We start from the raw sequence: 25,427 nt of genomic DNA, 5'->3' as shown, positions 1-25,427 counted from the left end.
ACAGGTAACACTGATTTACAATACCAAAGACATTTACATTTCATTTGCATAGGTAAGTAGGTAAATAAAAGTACTTATAATAATTAAAGAAGCCATTAAATGTGAGAGGAATCAGAAAAGCATTGTCACTATTTTAAACTGCTTATTTCAAAGCTACGTAAATGACATAAGGTATAATTTTCAACAATGAATTTATTTCCTATTTCTTTAGCTGAGCAAGCCCATCGGGTAGCTCGTCACTCGTGTATTATCATAATCACATTGTGGTACATTTCGCTGAGATTGTCGTAAATAAGTACATTATCACATTCTACTGAAGTACTTGTGTTTTTAGCATTTAACATATTTATATACGTTTACACAAAACACATTAATATGTTCGATTTTTCGGAAGCAACCAACGCCAACGGTGAAATTACAAGATTCATATTACAATTGTTATAACCACTTTATTATATTACACCTTTTCAATTAATAATACTTTTCCAAATTATGGTGAACTATGTAAATAAATAATTTAGTAAACAAAATCTAATTCATTTAGAAAGGCTTCTAAGTTACATCTAAGCAGCGCCCCGCCCCGCGATAACCGACGGCCAATAGCGTTCGGTGGGCGGAGCCCCCACAGCACAAATCTAAGCATCAACTGACCGAACAGATTTCGGGAAAACTTCATTGACTATTTTAAAAATAACTTAAACTATTAAGCTCTAAGTAGATTGAAAGTAAAAAGCTGCGCAATAAAGCCCTAATGTCTATACTCGGCTAACAGTTGCTATATAATGAGAGAGTTTTAATGTCACACGGTCTGCAACCGCTTATTTGTGGGCATTAATATATAAAAGCTATTTTTCAGCGCGTCCTCTGCGCCGTCAGTGCGAGTGCAACCGACAATTAGTCGATGCATGCGAGGATGCGACGCGAGCCACCTGTCAAGTAGCCGTTTCATCAAATCATTTCGTTATAACGCAGCCTCCGCCCGACCTACTCTTTTTTTGTTAGCTTGAGTTTTGAAAAAAATAACGTTACGGTGGAGGCAGTCGGGTAGGTCGGGGCGTACGAGCCTTCTTCAGTCAGGTGCCAAGCGCCGAGCGCGACACACCGCGCTCGCATTGCGACCCTTCGCCGCACACACAGCCTTCCGATACACTACGTATTTCTTCTAAAGTAATGAACTTTTGAGGACCAAGTTTATTTATATAAAATGTAATTAAATACTTTTGGTGATCTATGAACTGAATTAATTAAGACGTATTATTGAAGGATCAAAGCCAGTTTTTCGGGAGTGACGTCTTAATAGTGTGAGGAAAAGCCGCAGCTTATTTTCCGCACAAGGTAAGCACGCGTGTACGCAGCGATTTGATGTGTGCGATTATTACGCTCTCAAATTCTATATATTTAAACTAATCATGAATCCATTCCTCGAGCATCCATGCTAGGTTTTGTACAACTATTTAATATTTGTTTTTTAATGAAAAGAATTAAGGAAACTTTTAATTTTGATGAAAGTTGAACTTCAGTGTGTTATTTTATTTGATTGCACGAGTTTGGTTTATTTTTATAATTAAACATAAAAGATAGTATAAGAAAGCAGAGAAGCAAACCAAAATATAAATTGTAAAAACAGTTATTTTTATTAAACAATAAAGACACCTTTCCCGCCAAAATCATGATCAGACATCCTGGATAGTCCGATGAGCATTAATGATTGTTAAGTTTACTTTAACTGTTTGGATTCAAATTTATGTAATCTATATTGTTGATTTAGAATACAAATTGTTTAAAAGTTGATTAAAAATAAGCACGACCTACTTTACCTATTTATAAATTTTTCTTTAGGTTGGTTGTGTGCTTACCTTTTCATTATAAATTCTATTTTAATATGCCTTTTTATATTATAATTAAATAGATATATACACACTATTGATTGGTGCTGGTATCATTATGTCTTCGTACTCTCAGCACTAACCGTATTGCATTCCATTGCTGGTCACACTGACACATCTAAGTAGGGAATAGGTATTCTGTATTAACCACGTATACAATTTCAACGAGTTTCATCATCATCATCTTGAACTTATGTATGTTCCACTGCTGGGCACGAGTCTTCACAACGCCGATCTAATACTGATTAAGGACGTCATACATCGAAAGGCACCGAGACGGTCCCTGCAATCGGGTATCAAACACGGAACCTCTTACTAGGAAGGCAAATGTTCTCTCTACTAAGTTACCAACGGTATATCAAGGAGATAAAAGAGTTTACGGCGGGAAATTTCCGCTGTCCCAAAGAAAAATAACAAATATATTCTATGTAAGCACTTATTACAATAAAGCATTTTGAAATACATGAAGCATTGAAACAAAGCACAAGCCAGTCACGTGCTTTGCTTCTACAATCACAACGACAAGACGCAATAATGGTCCCGAAAACAGTTGTGAACACAAACCTCTTTAATCAAACATTGTCGAGGTATTTTTTCTTGAATCTGTTTATAACAAGCAAGCAAGTCTCACCACACAGCTAAAACGGAAATTTTGTAATTATAATACAACAAAAGTCATAGTTGATTTGCCTTGTGGCTACCGATTAGGTAAATGGCGACCCCAATTCACTAGTCTTGTTTTCGAATTTGGATTTTTTTGTTTACTAATAGCAAATACATTGTGATTTATTTAGTATGTACGAGTAGATTGATTTGTGGCTTTAAATTTAGTGGACAGCTAATAATTATACGTAAACACCTCATGCAAAAAAAATGTTTTTTTTTATGATACCACTGTATTATGAGATAACACTGTTTCAGAGGCGGTAGGTTAAATCATTAGGCTACTACAGAAACTGTATACTAAACGTCATTGCCATACGCCTTTGTTGAAAATTTTAATTCATAAAAACGGAAAATTTAACTTCGAGGAAAACTTTTTTTTGTAGACTCTTAAAAACAAGACGGATCGAATTTATGTCCGGGAGTATATTGTAGTCAAAAAAGTCAGGAGGTATGTTTTTGATAAATTCAGGTGGAAGTGAAAGTATCTCTTATTCATACAATTGGAAGTATCTCTGATTTCTACATCCGTCTTAAACCAATTCCTGCAATGAAAAAGACACTCTTAATACATGTTAAAAGTGTCTTGTTAATTTAAGCATTGGATTCCTAAGTTTTGTACTAGTAGACATTAGTCTAAGTTAAGCAATTATGGCATGTCCTCCTTTTATGGAAATGCGTTTATATATATATATATAAGTGGTTAATTATGTGGTTCGATTCAAGGATAGAAAATACTGATCAATGAAATTTTCAGGCAATTAGATGATGACCCAGTCGACGAGTATAAGCGTGTGAAATGTATGCAATACTTTCTTATTGATCACGTAAGTGATTGGGAAAATCACCGTCCTTTTCGATGTTTTTCATCTCCCGGACCCTTCATATTTGCGTCGATAAGAACGTCATGTTTTCAAAGTTCCAAAGCTACAATATGCCAGACAATCACACTAATACCTGGTCTCAAACCATGGAATTCCGTGTAGGCGTACTAAACCATCGAAATTCACGCCGGGGCACTATTCGAAATACCCAGACCAGAACCAACTTAGAAATCATTTCCCAAATTAATTCTACCGGACCTCCTCATCTAGCGTCCATAGCGTATACCGTTTGGCCACTGAAGTCGTCAGACAAGAGGCCGACAAACAATTGAATACTTACGCACTATAAATGCGAACGGATATAAAATGTGAATAAAGCAAACTAGGACCCAAACTTTAGGACCATCTTACCATCTTTTTATATTGTATAGAAAAAAAACGTGTCAAACGGTATGTGAATGTGGTGGCAAATTCTTTAACTTAAGCGAAACACAGATTAGGTTTCCCACGATCCAACGTCATTCACAGACATCGCTTATAATCTATTTCAATTTAGTGTTATTATGTATCATAGTAGTTTAGTTATTTATTAAAATCACCAATTTCACCCATAGCTAGTGGTTAGCTAATTCTTAAAATGAAATTTACAACGATAGCTACACCACGTCCATCAAAGTCGAATGCAATTAGAAGTCTCTACATTGAATTGATTCCATCACCACTTGCAACTTTCCCACTAACATTAAGAAAAAAACACATGAAGGTGGTCGGGTAATTGCCGCCACCTTTAATGAAGTCCTTACTATAAAGCAAGTCTATTGGAACAAGAAATGGCTATACAACCCGCCAGTTAACTTGTTAGCCAATTAGCAGTAATAGCGTCGGGTGCTTTATCTATTTGTAAGTATGAAATGACATCGCTTACGTGAGTACGGTCTGTAATGCAATATTTAATCACTATTTCAATTGTAATTATGATTAAACTGTACATGATACTACGGATTACAGTTTTAAACGAACATGTGAGACTATTCACCGTTTTCAACCTGTAATTGCTATCGCATATATTCAGGGTTGATTTTTAAACAGGCAAGTACAATGAATACGGAGCCTAATATAGTTCACGCAGAATTGTTTTTTTAAACAACACTACAAACACATTTACAACAAATACATTAAATGCCTCAGTGGCCGAACGGTTACCATGCTTAACTGTCACGCAGAGGTCCCAGGTTCGATTTCCGTGTCGGGTGGAATATTTATATGGTCTACATTTATTTATCCCGTGACGGTGTGTGTCTATGGCACCCGCGACACAGAGTTTGCCTAATGCGGGGCTATGAATCTATGTTCGTTATTATTATTTTTGTTATCTACATTAGACTCTAACTAAACTATTGTAATGTGATGTGCCAGACAATCACACCAATTGCCTGGTCAAACTAGAAAATATCCTGCACTATGAGTACCAGAGCAACGGAATTCACACACAACACTCTAGGACACTTCCCGGAATACCTAGACCAGAATCAATTTGCAATTTCCCCAATTTGGTCCTGCCGGGAATCGAAATGCGCACCTCCTCATCCAGCGCCTATAGTATAAGCCGTTGGACCACTCAGGTCTTCACCACTATGTTTGAGCTTTCTCAAAAAAAGAAGGAAATTCTGGAAGAAATTGATGCTCAACAATAAGGCAGCCTATTGTATTTTGCTTCTCGATACCTCTAAAGAACTACGCCGACTTAATATTTAGACCTGTTCTGTTCTTATTTTGTTTTTTTGTTTCTTTTTTTTTTCAAAATTCGTTTTGTTTTTTTTTTCGAATTTTGTTTCTTTATATTTTGTTCACAAAATTCGGGTCATATAATATTAATAAATAAATATGGCTATTTACAAAAATAACAGAAAACTATTAACAAATAAAATTGGTGTAGTGATCATTATATCGTTCCTGTTCTGTTTGTTTATCTTATATTTATGTAGTTAATAAGAAATAATCGAATTGAAGGATTTACCTCGTCGGTAAGCTAAACACTTTAACAGAGTGAAGCACTTGTCCATTTATATGTATCGTTAATTCGTTCAACGAGTGTAATTACACATAGTGTAATTATAATTCAGCTATGTATACTCCCGGACAGATAATTCGACCCACTTTGCATTTTCAATATTAAATGCCCTTAGCTTAAACAATGCTTGATTGATCAAGAACTATTATGAACATGGAAACTGGTATACTAAACGTCGTTTCCTTAAGTCCTTATTGAAAATTTTAATTGAAAAAACCGCAGAAAGCTTTTTCTTCGACGATAACTATAATTTTATATTGTAACCATTTAAGGATAAAAATGCAATGTGGCTCGAATTATGTGTCCGGGACTGTATTTGCTATATACTGAATTACGCGCTAAACACGCACCTGACGCTGAAAACATATTTATAGCCCGATATATGGAAAACTTTATTTTCACAATTTCACATGTTACAACGAACAAAATTACGGGTACGTAATGCAGCAACGTTATTTCTTTCATTCATCATTTTGGCCGAAAGACGTTAATTGCTGGACGTAGACCTCCCTCAAAGGTCGAAACAACGACCTGCCTTACGCTGTACGTTTAAATAATTTTTGTGATCGTAATTGAATTCATAGAAAATCGAAGCCAAATTTTGCTTTTATGTGGGATCATCCCAGTTATTACTAGCTACAGATTACTATCGAACCAAAAGCTTACATTAGTACAAACAGCAAAACAAATTGTGCCCCCTCATTTATTACAACCAAAAGGGACGATAGCAAGAAAATATTGCAAATCATGGCAATCGTTCATTACTTATGATTTACTACCCGAGTTTGTAATGAAAATATTGTCTCACACAATCCATCGCATAGATAATCTAATGCGTATAAGCGTAATGAAGATTGTTTTAGTCGACGTGTGCATTATTAATGCGCATACGCAGCGGGCGCCGCGTCCATTATTCTGATTCTTCATTTGGTTGATTGAGCTTTTAATACGATTCACTGTCATGGCGTTGCTTGCGGCGCGATTAATCGAGCCTGAGAGCTCTGTCAACAAATAACCATATAGTGTGGACACTAATGACAGTGGACACGTAAAAACAACGATCATATCGCTATTGTATTTGATCTACTCGTGAAATCTTCATAAATTAAATTTTTCTACATGTAGGTTATTATTATAATTTGATAATAGCTATACGTGTCCTAACGGTAATTCCTGACCTCATTCCTTACATACCTAATGAACTATATACTTGTGTGCGTGTGTTTTGTACTTGTCATAAATTTTTTCGCTCTTTATTAGCAGATTTCGGAAACATTTAATAAAATTATAGTTAAATTATACCTACTCCATACATATTTCTGTTTATGGTTTCACGTACCACGCGCAATTACCAAAATCACGTTATTTTTTTAAATTTCGATTTATAGATCGACGCTTTTCTAGAATATACGAAGTCCGAAACTGATAATTCGTGTTTTATGTTCCGGTTTAATAAAAAACGAATACAGCATTTTTAACTTTCAATTGTTTTTACGGTATTTTTATACCTTAGTCGAAAAATACTGTAGCGAAACTAGGCACACCAAAGACAAAAATTATTTCTGTTGTATCAGCTGCACTGGAAACTTGGTGTTGACAATTGATGACTTTGAAAACACTTGCAATGCACTGCTACCATTGAATGTCATGGAAAATCGATTTTTAAAAGACATATCACTTTCTAGAACAAATACCTAAATAACAAACACATAATACAGCATTTAATGATTTGGGGTCAATATTTTAGGTGATTTGATGTTATAATACATTAGTAGCAGTAGAGCTCCTTGTGAAAGAGTTCGTCCAGGGAATTACTGCCACCTTACCTATTTCTGCCGCCAAGCAGTAATGTCAGCATTACTGTATTCCGGTTTTGAAGGGTTTTTCCGTCTAAGAGCTGTTACAGGCGGCGAGTTTTAGCAGCGATGCAAACGCGATGTATACGCGATGCAGTCGCCGATACAAACGCTCGATTGCATCGATGCAATCGCCTATAAATCCCAAATGTAGAGATGCAATCGCGAGGTCGTATCTATGCAGTCGCGTGATTGCATCGCGTTTGCATTGCTGCCTGAAATCACGTGCGTGTGTAAAGGTAGACGATTTTGCTTGCATCGATGCAAACGCCTATAAATCGCAAGTGTAGCGAGCTGTTAAACTCGCCATGTGGAACCACTCTTAAGTAGGTATTCGAGTTTAAATGTACAACATGATTTTGTTCACAGGATGTCGCGACACGTGCTCCTCTCGCGGCTGGCAGAGCAGTTCCAGGCGACGTCCCCGCCACCCGCGCACCGCTTCCCCTCTCCCGACCGTAGTGTGTCCCCGAATTCTCCCACGTCTCCACGTTCTCCCCCACAATCACCCGACTCCCTGCCACCTCATCTGCTGCAATTTGGCGATCTTGAAATAGCTGGAAGAGCTCTCAAACAGTACGCTAGAGCCACTGGTAAAAAAATGAAATTTTCAACTTGTGAACCTATATGTTCGACTTATTTCGATTTGTATCTAATGATACAATTCTTGTTCTATTGGGTACTTACAACTTTTCCAACAAGAAATCCTTGTCTATAGTTTTGAAGAAAACTTAATGCGTATTTAAAGTATTTAGAGAACAAAAATCTTACTACTCGACTATAACGTTTGTCAAAACGATTGGACGATGTGTCTAATTTTTTGTCGATTTGAATGTAAAAAGGTAGTAACCTATTTACCTCCCTTCGTTCCCACTAGCACCTCCGACAAGTACCACAGTGGTACTAGTGAGACTTTTTTCCGGCTAATACCAGCATTGCAACAAAACCAATCAGCCTTATAAATAAGTACCTAAGACAGTGCGATGATATTTGTTATGTTGTTTGTTGTTGGCATTGCACATGTACAAGCCAATATACCCACAAGAACAATCCCAGACACAGAATAACAAAACTTTTTTTATCTACCACCTTGTCGTACGCATGTCACTCATGCACATGTGTACGCGTGTCAAACGCAGAAAAATGAACCAAAACGAAAAAACGCAACTCAACTGATAAATAACGAAACCGATATATAAAGCTGCGAACACATATGTCAAGGTCACTAGACTAATATCGTTATCTGGCTTCTCATGTATATATTTAAATTTGAGTAAGTAAAATGTCATAACATATTTACCAAAATATTTATTTTTCTTTATAATTTCTGTTCTACAGAAATCACATTATTCATTACATTAACATAAAATTTACATTTAGTCACAATGCACATACATCTAGTGAGTGAAATTTTACTTGGATAAGAACTTTCAAATGACCATTATAATTCACTATAACAAAATAAACATATTTAAAACAATAAATCTTTTTAATGCATTACAATCTCAAAATTAAAATTGCTGTCTTACTCTTATTTTCTTTTCTTTTCGGTACTGTTTCTTCTTTCTTTTGTTTTATTCTCACACTCCATATTTACGTCTTGCTGGCTTTCTATACTTTTTTCATCCGTTTTTCCTTTATGTATGTGTTTTTATCTTTAGTTGTCTTTCTTTTCCTTTTGTTTCATTAGATCCACTTAATTTTATTTTTTTACTTTACTTTTTTGAGTATCGCTTGAATACTTTATTTTATTCTTATTTGATTTAACTCTATGTGAATGTTTTTTTTCCTCAAAACTCACATTTAATGGGGTCCTTTTTCAAGCGTTCACGATATTTTTTTTGCCTTTTGGCATACGTCATGGTTGTCATTTCTGCAAACAAAATTAGTTATAGTTAATTTTTTTTAATTAATTTTATGCACGTTTCAGTTTGTTTGTCATTATAATTAATGTATATGCAACTTCATATTTTCTCAGTTTCTTAACGTAACGAAACTGTTAAGAATATCTGATAAATTCTTACGTCAATTTTTTTTAAGCTCAACATTTGCCTTTCAAGTGAAATCTCAATTAATTTAGGAGTATGTATGTATATATCAGTAGCTTTTGATAACAAATAAATATTCAGAAATACAGTTTCATAAGAAAACAGTCGTTAACCACCTGATAAAAAATTGTACAAAATACTTACCTAACTCAAACGTCCAATTTCTTTGACGTAACAAAATGGCTGTTGATTACAAATATTAAAACAAGGTTCAAAGACTGTTGCCAATTAAAAAAAAATTGTGTATATTCAGAAATGCAGCAATTTATTTTTAAAAGCTATATAACTAACACTGAGTAACGAAATTGATTTATTTGAGTACAATAAATGAAACCATTTTATCCATGTAAATTATAAAGATATATTGAAGCAGCTTTTAGAAAATGGTTTATTATAGCTTTAAGAATAATCACTACCAAACTTTGGCAGTATAATTGCTTATAAACGTAAGTTATCAATTGCAATGGATACAATGGTCGCGGTAGGACATTTCAAAAAGTATGAAGGGTATTTCAACCTCATTTTTTTGACATTGAAAGTATTGAATATATTGTATAATTTTACCCTACAATTAAATATTTCATGGGTGGAAAGAATAAACATGGCAGAAAAGAAAAAGTTTTAGTCTATTTTCAAAACTAAATGTCACAAAGAAATTTTAAGTTGAAGGATATGTAAATTTTAAAAAGATACATTTTTCTGCGGTTGACCCACTTACAAAAAATAATCCTAAGCTTGTCCCTGTGCTGAATATGCCGCTGTTATAACACAATAAAGCGTGAATGAAACACACAGAGAGCGGGTGGGGGTCAAGCGCATGTCGGGTCGGGAGCGCGACGGGTCTAATTCCGTGTATTTTACGCGAGACGGGCGCACGGGCTCGCGCCCGGTTTGTTGTCGTCCATATAAATACACGGAATTAGACCCGCCGCGCTCCCGACCCGAGAAGCGCCCGACCCGCACCCGCTCTCTGTGTGTTTCACTCTTAATTGCAATTCAACTGATCTTGACATTTTTAACGATTCTTTTTATAAATTAACTCGTAAATTTTTGCAACAGCTTAATACTTATGTTTTCATTGTTATATTGTCTTTCACAAAATGTTAAATATTGCACTGTCATATTTACATCAATCAAATATTTATTTCGAACTCATAAATCAATTATTTCAATTAAATCTCAGTACCTTTAATGAACAATTTGGATTTATAATTTTTGTATTTGAAATGACTTATACATAAGAACTGTGCCTTACTAATTGTTTTTTTTAATGCATGTGTAATCTGTTGGTATTACTCATTAAATAGATATTTGAGACGTAACCTACATCAAATAAATTATCTAAAGGTTTTGTTGCACAGAACTGGGAGCTCTAATGTATTGTAGCGGCCTCGGCGCTTTGTACGGCGGTGCTGGTGTGTGGCCGCTGCTGCTGCCCAGGAACACGCCACAGTTCGCCAGGCCATCAATCGAAGCGACCAGGCATACACCGCCTAGAGAAGGTAAGCTACAGATTCTATTCTATTCTAGGAAATGAACTGTTCTATATAGTAAATGAACTGGTCTGGGTGTTCTGAGAAGTGCCCCGGTGTGAATTCCGTTGCTCTGGTATTTATTTATTTATGTAGTTATATATTACATATATATTGCTTCCAGTCAAACCAAACGCAATGGTAAGACTTAAGGCTAAATCAACAAACAGTATTAAGTAAATTACAATATTGAATAAAATATGAAAATTGATAAAATTTTAAATACAATATCACAAACAATAAATTATTACAGATTAATATTAATGAAAAAATAAATAAAATCCATTTCTTATTACATTTTAAACTAGCACCTAGGTACTCATAGTAAAAGCATTTTCTAATTTGATACCAGGTAATTGGTGTAAATGTTATTATTTACGTTTACCTTCAGTTGTAAGCTATTTATCTATCTATTATATCAACGCTGGAAAGATTTTACCAAATCATAACTCTAATTTTACTTGTTATATGGAAAACTAGAAAGTTTCAGCTTTTCCATATAACAAATAAAGATAGAGTTATGATTTTTTTTTCTTAAAAAAGAACTTTAAATCGCTCTTCTGTAATATTTTCCAAATTCACGTTAGACGTTTTACCTTCACAGCATTGTCGGTATAATTTTTATCGACCTCTGTGGTCGAGTGACTTGCTCACCGGTTTTCATGATGTCGCCATCTCTAAGGTCCCGGATTCGTTCTCCGACCTGGTCAATGCAGAAAGAAACGAACTTTTCTATATGCTGGATGTTTGTGGTACCGTCGCGTCGTTGTTTCCGATTTCCATAGAAAACACAAGTGCTTTAGTTACTTACTTTGAAATCAGAGCAACGTATGTGATGTTTATTATTATAATACAACATTTTAACTTAACTGTCTACGTGCCTTTATTTAACCGAGATCCCAGGATCGATTCCCGGACCGGGATAAATATTTGTATGGCCTACATTTATTTCTCTTGTGATTTTGGGTGTAATTTGTGGTTGTCTATGAGTGTGTCCATCCACCCGCGACACAGGGTCTCCCTAGTGCGGGGCTATGTTGAGTGTGTGCGTGATTATTAAAAAAAACATTAATAGAAAGTTTGAAACCCATACACAAATAGATAACCATAATACTATGACAACTCCTTACTCGCACAAGCACTTGTCACTTTTTTCTTTTCTTTCCAATTACCTCTTCCACCTTTTTTAGCTTATGTAGTTGCCTATTTACTTGTGCAGTTAATATTATAATTATATATTTACGTGCGCGAACAGCAGCAGCACATACTTTTTGTTATAGTTTATACTTTTTTGTTCTTTCAATTTTGTATTCCTTTTGACATTTTGTTTTAATAGTTCTTAATTGTTACTGTAAAGAAACTACAAATAATATTCCTGCTACGATTCTAAAGGATTTTTACCTTCTCTCCCTTTTTCTCTCTCTTAAATTCACTGAGTAAAAGTTTCGCCAACATCTCACATTCTGACAGCGTAATGATTCTCTGTTCTGATTTACTTCTTTTTTATCAGTTCACTTTAGGACCTATAGCGACTTTAGGACCCGGCACAATTATCGCCCTTTTGATGACACAGTACACTCAACATACACATACTCAACATACTCAACATAACACCCCGATACGATATAGTAGCAATAGAGCTCCTTGTGAAAGAGTTCGTTCACAGACGTACTGTCATCTTATCTATTTCTGCCGCCAAGCAGAAATGTGAGCGGTGCAGGTGAAATCACAAGTACATAGGACTTGTCAACTTATATATATACATATATATTTTTATATAATATCAAGTGACGGGACGAACAATTCGTGCGCCTGATGGTAACCTACACGCCTGTCCATAACAGTTGCAGTGAAACTCAGAGTTTTAAATCGCAAAGATCTGAGGGGCACTGCCACTGCGCCCGACACCCTGAGACATATGTTGACAAGTCTATGGACAGGCGTGTGGCTTACCACCAGACATACGATTCGTGCATTCCGGCACTTAGTATCACAAAAAATATATATAACAATCCAGTACACTATTTCTACCTATGTCTTAAGCTTATTTGTAATGTACTGTGATTCATAAATAAACGACTTGTCTATCTATCTATAAATAACCAAATAACTTTTTTATTAACCATCTTTATCGACAATAAAAATCTTTATACTTACACACCCATATTACATCTATACGTACAGTTTTACAAAACAAAAATACCATTAGGTTAATCTAGAAGTTTGCAGCGAAGTTTCTAGTTTCTTGATTGTGAAACGGTTTGCCTCGCTCTCCTTGCGAGGTTTACTCCTGACGATGCTCATTAGAATAGCTATCAGTGCAAAGTAGCGATTAATAACTGGCAACGGCGACACGCCGCAGTTTACATGTCGTTTACCTCCACAAGCTTGCGCTTCCTACGCACCAAGGAAACCCACCAACCACCAATTGTTCAATTCTGTATTCAAATTGCCGCTTATCCTCATTCGTACCGGTTACAAAACCATGTTACAAAAGATAACGAACCAACGACACACGGCAATTAGCTGTGGAAGTAGGTACTTGATTTAAATATGAAAACGGTCGCTACGTTCTGAAGATTTTTCCGAAAATCTTTTTTCTTAATAGGAATTCCCTTTTTGGACTTCGCCTGTACCGAATTTTCCACTTTGTATTTTTAAAGGTTTGTACAGGCTCTGCTTTTCAATGAGCATTGTGGAGGTACCGTGTGAGAAATTACAAGCTGTACTATAAGCAAACATAAGACAAAGATTTATATTTAAATGGCGCTATTATAGAAATGCAATCCAATTTAATGTCATTGTATGTCATACTTGACACTATTAACAAGAGCTCTATGAGAATTCAGGTATGGTAAAAATATTAAATTTTGAAACAATACAATTAGTAAACACTGACGTAACTAGTTGGCAAACAGCAACACACCTGTACAGATTTCATAAGTTGTTTCAAAGACGTCCGATTGGACTCGTCCGACTTTAGGATAAATAAAAGTATGAAGAACAAAACGTACAATTCATCTTCGCTTGTTTGCAGATGACGAAGAGTTACCGCTAAATTTGTCAACTAAAAATCGCCAAATATGGTCACCGGGAAGTGCATGCGAGCGCGAGAAGAGTGACGCAGGCGCAGAGTCCCCAGTATCACGTTGGGAAGACCAGGACGATTTAGATGCGCCACTGGAACTGGTGAAGAGGTGCCCCAGCATTGCTGATACTGACCGCCCTTTAAGTGCAGAACTACAGCGCTGCCCGTCCGCACCTGCGCATCCTACGTTTCCACCACCTCCTCCGCCAGTTGATCTCAACTTCTCACTAATATTGAAGAACGAAAATAGAAATGAAAAGTCCTTTCAGGTAAGAAATTCGGTAAAATCCTTAACTTATTTTAATTTCAATATTAGAATATCCAAAACAAACACCCAGACACAAATAGCTGCCTATACTGAAGAGCAAGACTCACTCACTATTATACTTACGTAGCTAGAGTTAGTTGCATCGCCGCAACTTCCATTAACAAGTTCAAAGTAACTGTACAGTTTCCGTTCAAAATGCTTTAAAATAGCAAACCAGTACCAGTTTTAGTCTCTTTAGCAAATCAAATAGAAAAACTGCCCCTGTCTTAATAAGTAGCCACGCATCGGGACGAGCCGCGCGCCCCGCGCCCGCCGCCGGCGCATCGCCACCGTCGCACGAGGCTGCGACTTCTTGCTCGTCTTCTCGCCATTTTTGTACTTTTCCTTTTTTCTACGCCGCCATTATAAAAATCCGCATCTGTTTTAATCAAAATTCCGTCTTTTAATATCACGATGCACGACGGCAGTGTATAATTGGACGAATAATTATCTTGTGTCATACTGCGATAATAATGTTGCTACGCCACTCAACGTTTTCCACACTTTATCATTAAATTGAGTGGTTGCGTTTATTTGGGATTAATATCTCCAATGCAGCGTTGAAAAGTAAAGGCAACCCGTAAATGGCGTCTGTATCTCTACGATCTCTGTAATTGTCGAGATTTATCTGACTTCTTATGAGCTTTAACAAAAATATTTAATGAAATGCGTTAATAAGTAAGTGGAGGTAATTAATAAGCAATGCAGGAAAAGGCACGTGCGAGCCACGCGACTGTTTTCCCCGTACCCCTCAACCCGCAACCCGTGTGGAACCTGCTGCCTGCTAACGGGCTCTCATAGCAATTCTTGGCGAAAAAATTATGTGCCAAGTGGAAAACGCTATAAAATCGATGAGCATCTTTTCTTGTGGCTAAATTTGAAAATGTCGTAACACCGTTTTTGGATTTTATTTTGGATAAATAATTTTCTAGTAATTCCGTTTTTTGTCCTTACTCAAAAGTTCACATTAATGGAGGTTACGAGGAGTACGGATTTTTTTTGTGATACCATACCATTGATACCATTTATGAATTTAACCGACGAAAAATAGTATTTATGTCAGAGACAGTCTTAGCCACTGGACGTACGTAGTTTCCCTACCCGATGGACAGACGTTGTCACATGGTATAATTTAGCACAACAGAGCTCCTCGTGAAAGAGTTCGTTCAGCGAAGTACTGCAACCTTATCCATTTCTGCCGCCAAGTAGAATGTCAGTATTACTGTGTTCCAGTTTTTTAAAGGTGCTGGTGATATTACAGGCACATGGCAGTGCCCCTAACATTTTATTGCGATTTAAGAAGCTGAGTGGCACTGCAACTGTTATGGACAGGCGTGTAGCTTGCCTTCAGGTGCACGACTTGTCCGACCCGGCACTTGATATTATAAAAAAAAGAAAAAAAACTTGCCTCACCCTTGGTTATAATAAAGCCATATCTGCAAAACGACAAATTATCAGGAGAGATTTAATGATTCTACGAACGACATAAGTCGAGAATTTCTTTATGCTTAAATATTGAGTTATAAAATTTCACGCATACGATACTTGTTTCATGAAGTTCGTATTATTTTATAACTTTCGTGTGTTAAAAGCACTTTTGATGTAATATCGCATGTGACTTTATTACCAAGGGTCCGATTATTTTAAAATCGCTTATAAATATGGCGAAAATTAACTTAACTTATTGCTACAATGCACTTGTATTCAATATCTGTTCATAATCTGTATTTAAATAATAAAATGTACGGTAAAAAATGACACTCGCCTTTTTAAAAATCATCGGGCTATCATAAAATATTGCCTCTGTACGTGGATAAGCCGATAACCATATGTGGACGGTCATAGCCTCGCACCTGTGTTGTTTATAAGAGAGTGCTTCGGTATAAAAAGGCAACCAAAAAAGTACCAGTTTTTGTAAGGCGCGAGGCGGTGCGCAGGCGCAGGGCAGCTGCTCGGCCAACTGTCACAGGCGGGCGCGGGAGCGGCGGCGGGTCGCGAGTCCCGTGCCCTGAGCCCCAGGGCCCGCGTGCAAATTTGACTCATGGATTACGATCATCCACTGCGCCCGTACTACAAGAAACTTAACGACCAATCATTAGTGGCAGATATTATAATACCCGATAACGGTACCTAGTTACGTTACAATATCTTTTACAAACTCTATTTAGGGAAGTAACTTTAATAAGTTCTGGACATGCATTGCAACTCGTTATAGTCGACGTAAAATTAAAAGCGTCTAATCTTCTACAACACAGCAAACTACAAAAAAACTGTATGGAAAAAGCGCTAAACACACATACATTAAAATGTCTGAATGAATGAAATGAACTGCCTCCGTGACCGAACGGTTCCCATGCTGGTCTGCGGCGCAGAGGTCCCGGGTTCAATCCCCGGGCCGGGAGAAATATTTGTATGGCCGTTTATTTGTATTCGTTAGTTTGGATATTGTGGTTGTCTATGTGTGTGTCCATGGCACCCGCGATACAGGGTTTACCTAGTACGGGGTATAAGTGTGAAAAACATTTATTTAATATAATAATATGCTCCAGGTTGAAACAAGTAGGTATGTCTTTAACTTTGTATGAAAACAGATATTTCTAGATACCCTATGGTTATATAGAAAATATATCACTAAATTTGAATATATACACACTGAACGTTTTCGGATCATATATGTGAATAATATTGTCTGGGTTTGAATAACTATCACATATTATGTACATTTTGATGTACACTCAGCCTTAGGAGGTTTAAAATTCCTGTTGAATCAAAAATCAGTCAAAAGCTTTACAACTCGCAAAACACCTTACAAGTGTTTACGACTCGACTCATCCCAAATATTGACAGCACGTAATACTCTCTACGTATGCGAGTGGGTTGTAGCTACAGGTACATACGCTGAATACCATCGTGTTACAGGTACACTGTATCTACTTTTGAAAAGAAGTACTTAGATAATGTTCACACAGAATTTTAATTTGAATACTTCTCATTTTGTAACGCTGTATGTTACATTTGTTCAAATAAATCCAAGACTGTTCTTACAACACAGTACAAATACTTCTAAGTGTGTACGTAGGCTGTTGTTCTTACTGTATCTATAACATGTTACTGTTTACTGACACGTGTAACTTAGACCATTTAAAAATTTCGTAGTTTAGGGATAATGTATAGTATATGTATGTAGTTAATAAAATAATAAATAATTTGATAGCTCGCATACCGTCGGAAGAATACGAAGACTGTAATAACCACGTAGGTACTAGAACTTAATTACTGGGTATTAAAAAAAGTGTTCGTAGTATCTACGATTCCTGAAGGAAATCAAAGAAAGGGTAAAAAATCAGCCCTGTTATTAGCTTATTACTGGCTGTCATTTGAAGGTGATAGACGCTGACAACTTTTGTTCTATGTCATTTGCCCATAATTAACCTACCAAGTTTATTTAAAAAAAGATTTTTCTTCAGAATAATAACATTGTACGTAATAATTTCATAAAAAATCAAATTTTAACCATATTATAAGGCAATGTAAAATTAACATACTCCGTAATATAATAATAATAATAATAATCTATAACTCAATAATCTTATATACATCGTTGGACATACCCATACTAGTATTTTATTTCATGGCTAAAGTTACAGATTAATTAAAATCGATAATTTTATGAAGCAATATTTTCTTTTAAAGAGTTCGTTCACCTTTCCTGTTTCTGCCGTCAAGCAGTAATGTGAGCATTACTCCGTGCTGATTTCACCAATTCCCTTACCTAATTCCAGGTACATGGGACTTGTCAACTTAAGTCTCAGGGTGACGAGCACTGTGGCAGTGCTTCTCAGATCTTTTCATTTAAAGCTCTGAGTGGCACTGCAACTGCTATGGACACACAGGCGTGTCGCTTACCACCAGACGCACGCAATTTGCGATAAGCAAGAAAAACCGTACCTGCCGACTTGATTAAATAGTTATGTTAATTAGAGTCAAGCGACACAATTTGTCTGTAGGTATAAAAAGCTCTACTGTTTCTGTCACGAAAATAAACAATTAAAAATAAATAATAAATAACGCACACACTCGACATAGCACCGCACTAGGGAAACCCTGTGTCGCAGGTGCCATGGACACACACATAGACAACCACAAATTACACCCAAACTTACGAGAGAAATAAATGTAGGCCATACAAATATTTCTCCCGGCCCGGGAATCGAACCTGGGACCTCTGCGTGGCAGTCCGGTATGCTAACCGTTCGGCCACGGAGGCAGTTCAAAAATTAATTGTTCTATGATTAAAAAACACGTTTTTTTAACTTTCTAGATACTTACCGTCAGATCTGTTCCACAGTTCCACATTATGTTTAAATAAAGAAGGAAATGTTGTTTGTAACAGTGCAAGCAATGTGGCAAGTGCTTCAAACGCTCGAGTACACTGTCAACACATCTGCTTATACACTCGGATACTAGGCCCTATCCCTGCCAGTACTGCGGAAAGCGGTTCCACCAGAAGTCCGACATGAAGAAACACACCTATATACATACAGGTAACAAACTTTAAATTTAATTAAAAATAAAAAAGTGAAAATTATATTTTTTTTATTGAATAGATATGATGATGTTTTACTACAATGATATTGATGTAATTCTTGTGAAAATACTTCACTAGTTTGTAGCAGCCACGTTGAGGCATCATACTTACACTGGTTCAAATCCAGTCGGATGTAAGGAATTTTTCTTCGTGTTTAAAAACAAATATTTTTATTGTTATTCATTTACCTGTATTATAATTGAGTGTCATGTTCACCTATGTAGTTCGTGAAGACTGTGTTGAGCACAATAGATTAAAGCCGGATTTGTCTGACGTGTCGTGTCGTGACGCGTCTAAACGGTATCGGTTTTATACATTTAATATGGCTAGATTTATATTAGTATGTCGCAATGTGACGTGACGCCTTGTGTTATGTGTTTGAAACCGATACCATTCTGACGCGTCACGACATGACTCATAAAAGACAAATAAAATTCACGAGCGATATTGTTTGGTACAATTATTGTTACATTTGTCATTATCATCATTTCACCTGAAAGGTGTCTGCTGGACCCCACCAATGATCGCCCCACAACGACTAGTCTCACTGCTCGCAACATGTTTGAATACCCAACCTACTACCCTCCTACTATCTAACGCATTAGCATTTTGGGAACTTTCGAGATATTAGCACCTAAAAATTTGTACATGTCAATTACTTACGCTGATTTTGCTTAACAATAAAATTTAAACTAAACAAGGCATTAGAGAGGGTTGTAGATCCTGTTTCGCCGATCCCAGTATGTTAACCGTTAAAAATTACGACTATATTAGTTTTCAATGTATTTTATTTTCATAATATACGGGTATGGCGCAATAAATACTAGAACGTAAAACTAGGAATAAATTACATGAATAAAATTGGGTCCTCGCGGCAAAGTTCCCAAGATGATGGCAGCGAGCCCTTTGTATGGCTATGTTAATGCGTTGGGAAAGCTAGCGGCCCTTGGGTTTCCCAGACAGTCTGTAAAATTTTTGGATAAAATTTTGTACAGATGAAGGGGCACCGGGACCCCAAGGGCCAAGGGTTTCGACTCCAAAGGCTGTAAATAGGTAGTCGGAGCCAAGGTCCTGGTACTCATTACTTTTATTCTTTCCGCCAGCTCAGCTGCGGAGCCAGCCGTTATATTAGTTATAATAAGGAGGGTATAATAAGCATCAACGTGGCTTTGTTTCGATTTCGAATTAAATTTTCAGATTTTTCGGTAATCATGTGACACAACAGACGTAATAAGAGGGTGGAGATATTTCAGACAAATAAATTATACATAACGGAACTTTCCTAAGTGTTAACGTGTCTCCCTCGTTACGTTTTACTCGACTTAACTTCACCCTATCATTTTCAATAAACTTTCTTATACGAAAAGTTGCGTAATTATAGAGGAAATAATAAGTTTGGTACAACAAAACATTTTGTTGCAACCACGAAAATTAGGGTTTCTGACAGATTTTAATGTAGATGGACATCAGCAAGGAGAGAGGACAAGACTACCTATATTGTGAATTAAATGCGGTTCGTTCAAAACGGCTGTAAACAAGTACAATGTCGGCGTTCCAGCTTGTACTCTATTTTTCCTTCGATTTTTAAACACTAGTGGGAATTAAGGTCTTGTACCGGAGAGGCAAACGGTCGACTTGAGAGAAGTTCATTAAAACGGAGGCGTGTTCATACCCAATAAAAGCAATCGCGCGACACATCGCGATGTCTCGCGAATTAAACATTTAAATGCAGCGCAACTACCTTTTCGGCGGCAAATCGCAGCCGCCCCATGGTTCGGTAATGAATTTTGAATCAATAAAAAGTGGTAAGCTTCCAAGGAAATTACACGCACTCAGTGGGAATTCCGTTAAATTTATTCCATTGTCTTAATACTCACATACTTGGTGATTCGAAAAGCTTACTCATAAAATTAAATGAAAATCCAATTAAATGAATGGCTTGTAAGGTATGTACGTTCGTGTAAACGTATTACCCCACTGACAAGGTAACGTTCGTCTCTATATCGCTTTAATTAAAGTTTTACAACAAGTAGTTAGATTCGAAATATGAGTAAAATAAAAATAATTATTGTAATTACATTAAGGAAAAGGTGATAATATTTGTAGTAATAATAAACATCTGAAGCAGCAAATATATTATGTTGTTATTTATATCTAAAACTTAGATATTTTTTCAGTTTTAACATGAATCTTACTGAACCGAGTTAAATAGTAGCAAAAACTGCAGAGCTTGCTGTACCCTGCTGTACCCATTGACCAGCTCCGGCTCTGCTATCTCCTTGTCCGAGGTCGCGATTCTCTCGCGTTTTATTTTTTTTAACTTCTTTCATTCACGCGACTTGTTCCCACACATATCATTATTTAACTACTGCTATTTTATTTGCAACGGATTACACTGAGTTCAGTACAGCTTCTGTGTAGTAACTTAAATTTATCTGTACCTAAGAGAAACTTCACTAATAAATTTGAAAAAACCGAAGTAGGTTCGATAAGCTGCAGGTGTTAATTGTTTGTTAATTTTTTACAAGTACGTAGGTACCTATAAAACTTTATCGTATCACGAAAGAGTAAACACTGTTTTTGCTTACCTAAATTGTGTGTACTACGTACAGTCAGTGAGACGACACCAAGCTGAGTGGATGACAGATTCCGTAGAAGTACACCATGCACACTTTATGTTGTATCGCTTGATTATTTATTGTTACAGTTATTTGCTTCCTGTTTGTGTGTTATAATTGTAATTGTTGTGTATATATGTGTAAGTTTTCCTCCTTTTTATTTCGATTTTTTTTCCATGTTATAATCATGTTTCGTAATTGTTAAATGTATGTGTGCTGTGTTGTTTCTTTACGGAATAAATATTTATTTCTTTCTATCTTAGTTATTTGGAAAATAAAAATAAGACCCTCAAAGCTGCTGAGTAGCAAAATAAACGTTGTCAGTTTTTTCATTTGCGATGACTACTTCCAGCAAGCTCAACAAGACGAATTAAGCACCTAAAAAATGTGGCAGACATATTTGTCTCGGCCAGAGACATCGCGTCACGTCCGCGCACTGTTTCCAATGATTTACAGCGGCCGTACATGGCGCTCGTCCTCTCGATAAATGCCTCATCATCAATATTCCAAAATGCGGCTCGGCCTGCAATTAGCCGCGCAGCCTTCGCAGGCCTTCACGCGCTCGCCGATCACGGCACCGACAAAAAGTAAACTTAAGTCCTGTTCTATCTATAAAATGACATTTACATTTTTAATTTTATTTATCAATATACCTTCTACGAGCATTTTGAAAAAAAAAACATTTCTCGCCAGCGTGCCATCACCATTATCGAATAGCGATGAAACAATTACCGCTAAAGTCGTTAAATCCAGTATACTTCTACACCATATTGCATACTAAATCAGTTCGATAACTGCTCTATAAATAATAAATCAGCAATGATATGACAAGTAGCGCTTGCTTGTTATACAAGCTTTAATTACCTTTTATGCCTGTGTGATATGATAGTATGAATTAGTAAGGGTAGTAAGGACAAAATCGGAATGCGTAGGATGTGTTATTGATAAAATGTTGCCACTTCACCAGTAATTACAGAAACCCTTCTGGAATCCTTTCATTACAAGAATATTACGGGGTATTTTATGTAAAATGACACATGAGTCAAACCGAGGCGAATTAAATCCGACTTGTATCGAAATTTAGTTCTGTTAATATGTTAGGAGTACTCATTGGTATATTTTTTTTGTTACAGGAGAGAAGCCGCACAAATGTGTGGTGTGTTCGAAAGCGTTCAGCCAGAGCTCAAACCTCATCACACATATGCGCAAGCACACCGGGTACAAGCCCTTCTCGTGCGGACTCTGCGACAAAGCGTTCCAGCGCAAAGTAGACTTGCGTCGCCATCGCGACTCGCAACACTCGGACGCTGCTGAAGCCCCGCTTTCCATGCCCCCGCTTCGCTACCGCTACTATAGAGACGAAGCGGCGCCTTTGGCTCCACTCGTCACTAATTGATCATCATAATCAATAATTCAAGAGCACGTTTTTAACTTTTATGTTAAACACTTCTGTTACAAGAGGTATCTACATGATGAATTTGGAACAAATTGAGTACGTATTACCTAGTTACCAACATTTTAAGCATGTTGAATTCATAAAATAATATTGTATGTATGCATAAAAATTCAAGTTATTAGCCAAAGAATTTTCATTGTAAAAAAGTACAAAAAATGTGGTCATTTATAAAACAAATGTTGTGTGGGTATTTACACACTCGCGAAGCCTTTAAAAATAGAAGTCTGTGGATTAGGAGTAGGAAGGAGCTAAGTATTTTAGAAATCTAACCATGTTATACAATGTAAATAAATATGTGAACAATGAGTGTTACCTAACACAGTGCCTTATAGACGATATTTGTCTATGAAACGTATTTGCACTAAAGCACACTTAAATGAATATTATCTATTAACGTGGATCGATCGGTATAATCATTATATTTTTGTGTAAAATTTTTTGTTTTATTATAAGAAAGTCAAACCGCACCTGGATCCGTCCGTTTATATAGTGATGTCTGACATGTAGGCAATTGATATTTATTTATAAGATTTTTGGGACAAGATGCCTGTATGACAGAAACCGGTTAACGGTATTACTACCTACATAGTTTTAGGTTTATAATGTATAAGGATAGTCTAATGCAAACCAAAGTAAAGTGTCTTATTTAGTCGAGTGTGAAACGCTTTATTTAATTTATATAAAATATTGACCAATAATATTAAAGTACTTTTGTTTTTGATGTCTAATTAATTTTAATTCGTGTGACTAGCATATACCTGCTTAGATTATTAAAGCATTTTTTGCATTAATGTATATAAACATAGTATATATACTATATACTTAGTATTTCAGTTGAATGTAGTATCACCCGGTACATTGTACTACTTATTATATTATGTACCAGCTAACATGAAAAGACTGTGTTACCACTTTTTGCCTACCAGTAATCAAAATGTCATATTACTACCCTTATATATAATTTTCTGACTTCGTACAACTAGTGAAGAACAGTACTTACAGTACGTAATGCACACGGCGTATTTTTTACTCACGGACAACGGTCGCAGCCAGTAAATTTTTGAGCAACTTCGGCGCCGTAAACGCGTTGTTCATGACACGCGTGTTGTCCGCGCGTAAAAAATTATACAAGAGTAAAATATATCAATACATTTTTCTTCTATCATCAGAAAAGAGCCATGTCTTAATCGTGTTCAATTATAGTGATTGCTTGAAACTTACCGATTAGTAATAAGTATAAATAGTTACTTTTTGTCCGTAATTTATAAAATGATAGTTTTGTTTAAGTACTACGTGAATATACCTTCGGGAACTTTGTCAACAATAAAAACATGTGGGAGCTTACTAAGGAAACTTTGACTATTTGTGGAAGAGTCCAACGGCTAGAACACCAAAGAGTACAGCTATGATTGTAAACGTATACTTACCGCTTTTGTGTGACATGTTTATCCAAAATGAGAAATCGCATTTTATAGATACCCCCACATCACTTAATTTTATCGCGCAAGTCTCACGTCACTTATTAATTTAAGTAGTACCCGTAGGCGACATTCTTGAAAATGCGATCTCTATAGTGACTGAACTAGATAATAAACGACATAACTACTTGTTAGTGTTCTGTAGTATTGAACATGTATTTAGAGAAGTGCATTTCCTGACCGTACTCGTCTAACGGTGAAACCGTTTCAGCCATGCAAGACATGAAAACTGTATTTTGTTTATAAGCAAATGTAAAATATAAAACATGGACCATTTTGACGGTTAAAAAGTTTCGTCAAGTCAGTAGTTAAGTTTGCTTTAAGTTGTAATTTATTTAGGCCAGTCTGATATAAATATTTTTGAATTAATTTATTTGTATTTTATTTAATCCTTTATTGACGTAAGAATTACGACATTTACCTTTAAAAACAAAATAAAAATGTAAACTCGAAAAATATACATTTATCCGTACAAATCAATTTCAAGACGGTAATGATACAAATCAAGTATCAAAAACATAAATCAAGTTATTTCAACTTATTCATTGTAGTAATTTATTATTGGTACACCTTATGAAATAACCCCTTCAAAGGTTTGAGGTTCTCTTAGCGGATTATTAATTTATTACGTGAATATACTTACTGTACTACTCATTTGGTACGTAGATAAACATTTACACTAGTACGGGTGGATATATGATTCAATGGGCATTGATTACAATCGCAATCAAACAAAGCGAAAGCCAGAGAGCGTACAATCACGAACCATAAAACAAAGTTATTAAAGAATAATTTATAAACGCATATGGAACATAGTACTCTCTCGAATATTAAGCCTAGAGCATTTTCGTAGTTTTAAATCGTAGTCCACATTATTATGTATATGCAGTAAAGTATGTAGATTGGTACTATGTTTCAAAGTAAAAATTCGCTTCCATTCCGTTCCACCGCAATAATTGAGCCTTGGATCACGGCAAGATAGCATAGCTTCGTGAAATACACTGCGTCTACT

At 36.1% G+C, this 25,427-nt stretch overlaps 1 protein-coding gene across 1 annotated transcript; it reads left to right on the top strand.

The window, feature by feature from the left end:
* Positions 1 to 1,064: 1,064 nt before the first annotated feature.
* On the top strand, positions 1,065 to 24,731 carry LOC113234016 (zinc finger protein 771-like). Its single transcript, XM_026469247.1, has 6 exons — positions 1,065 to 1,335; positions 7,670 to 7,893; positions 10,710 to 10,850; positions 13,918 to 14,237; positions 18,669 to 18,819; positions 22,615 to 24,731. Exons 2-6 carry the CDS (start codon positions 7,671 to 7,673, stop codon positions 22,875 to 22,877), a joined length of 1,098 nt encoding a protein of 365 aa, XP_026325032.1. The 5' UTR covers positions 1,065 to 1,335; position 7,670; the 3' UTR covers positions 22,878 to 24,731.
* The last annotated feature ends 696 nt before the right edge of the window (positions 24,732 to 25,427 follow it).

Source organism: Hyposmocoma kahamanoa, unplaced genomic scaffold (assembly GCF_003589595.1).
Source record: "Hyposmocoma kahamanoa isolate Upper Pololo Valley unplaced genomic scaffold, ASM358959v1 102, whole genome shotgun sequence".
Taxonomy (NCBI): Eukaryota; Metazoa; Arthropoda; class Insecta; order Lepidoptera; family Cosmopterigidae; genus Hyposmocoma; species Hyposmocoma kahamanoa.
Note: the sequence above shows the minus strand (reverse complement) of the source record. Positions and strands in the feature narration are given on the sequence as shown.

Excerpts from the sequence above, each read along its gene's own strand:
- LOC113234016 (XM_026469247.1), top strand. The coding sequence starts at position 7,671 with ATGTCGCGACACGTGCTCCTCTCGCGGCTGGCAGAGCAGTTCCAGGCG. Across the intron at positions 7,894-10,709 it reads ACAGTACGCTAGAGCCACTG|AACTGGGAGCTCTAATGTAT; the intron begins GTAAAAAAATGA and ends TTTGTTGCACAG. Across the intron at positions 14,238-18,668 it reads GAAATGAAAAGTCCTTTCAG|TGCAAGCAATGTGGCAAGTG; the intron begins GTAAGAAATTCG and ends TGTTTGTAACAG.